This window comes from Pundamilia nyererei, unplaced genomic scaffold (genome assembly GCF_000239375.1).
Source record: "Pundamilia nyererei isolate P.nyererei 1_Seehausen unplaced genomic scaffold, PunNye1.0 scaffold00357, whole genome shotgun sequence".
Classification (NCBI taxonomy): Eukaryota; Metazoa; Chordata; class Actinopteri; order Cichliformes; family Cichlidae; genus Pundamilia; species Pundamilia nyererei.
The window spans coordinates 64178-65434 of NW_005187758.1; the positions used below are offsets into that span (position 1 = coordinate 64178).

General features: G+C 41.4%; 1 protein-coding gene across 1 annotated transcript in view; it reads right to left on the reverse strand.

Annotated features, from left to right (window-relative positions):
- Positions 1 to 154: 154 nt before the first annotated feature.
- LOC102206549 (putative zinc finger protein 66) overlaps positions 155 to 1257 on the reverse strand; it is a 4153-nt gene continuing 3050 nt past the window's right edge. The window contains exon 3 of the mRNA XM_013915746.1: positions 155 to 654. Coding sequence (XP_013771200.1) covers positions 155 to 654 — 500 coding nt within the window. The remainder of the gene's footprint in view (positions 655 to 1257) is intronic.

Here is a 1257-nt window from a genome sequence, read left to right on the forward strand (position 1 = left end):
GATGTAGCCATTCTTGTATTTTGCTTGTTTACATTATTGTATTTTGCACAACTCTGTTGTTTGTGAAGCTCGCACACAAGAATTTCACTCACATGTACTGTACCAGTGTACCTGCACATGTGATGTGACAATAAAAGTGATTTGATTTGATTTGCTAAAACAAATTTAAAGAGCAGAGTTGTTCCAAACAGTCAGGCTTAAAATACAAGATAAAAATATAAATACATACCTCACAGTAACTGCACTTATAGAGTTTCCTTCTGGTGTGGATCTGCTGGTGCCCTTTCAGAGAATGTGGTCCTTTAAAAGTCTTCTCACACAGGTCACATTTATAAGGTCTCTCTTCAGTGTGAGTAAATGTGTGGTGATGTAACTGTGTGGCTGTTGTAAAGACTTTCTCACACTGATCACAGCAGTAAACATCCTGTCCAGTGTGAATCCGCAGGTGTCTTTTTAGGTAACTTATACTACTAAAGGTTTTACCACACTTGTCACAGCTATTTGCCTTAATTCCAGAGTGGGTATCTTGATGACGTCGTAAGCTGCAACTGCGAGCAAACGTTTTACCACACTGATCACAGCTGTGTGCTTTAACTCCAGTGTGGATGACTTTGTGTTTTTTCAAGGTTCCAGCCTGGGCAAAAGACTTTCCACACAAGTCACAGCTGTATGCTTTAACTCCACTGTGGATCAGTTGGTGTTTTTTTAAGTTGTCAGCCTGAGAAAAAGATTTTCCACACAAGTCACAGTAGTGTGCTTTAAATCCACTGTGGACGAGTTTGTGTGTTTTTAAGCTTCCAGCATCGGTAAAATATTTTCCACACAAGTTACATCTGTGTGCTTTAACTCCACTGTGGATGAGTTGGTGTATTCTTAAGGTTCCAGCCCGGGTAAAATACTTTCCACACAAGTTACATCTGTGTGCTTTAACTCCACTGTGGATGACTTTGTGGTTTTTCAAGGTTCCAGCCTGGGCAAAAGACTTTCCACACTCATCACAGCGGTATGCTTTAACTCCACTGTGGATGACTTTGTGTTTTTTCAAGGTTCCAGCCCGGGCAAAACACTTTCCACACAAGTCACAGCTGTATGCTTTAACTCCACTGTGGATGAGTTGGTGTTTTTTCAAGATTCCAGCCTGGGCAAAAGACTTTCCACACTCATCACAGCGGTATGCTTTAACTCCACTGTGGATGAGTTGGTGTTTTTTCAAGGTTCCAGCCCGGGCAAAACACTTTCCACACAAGTCACAGCTGT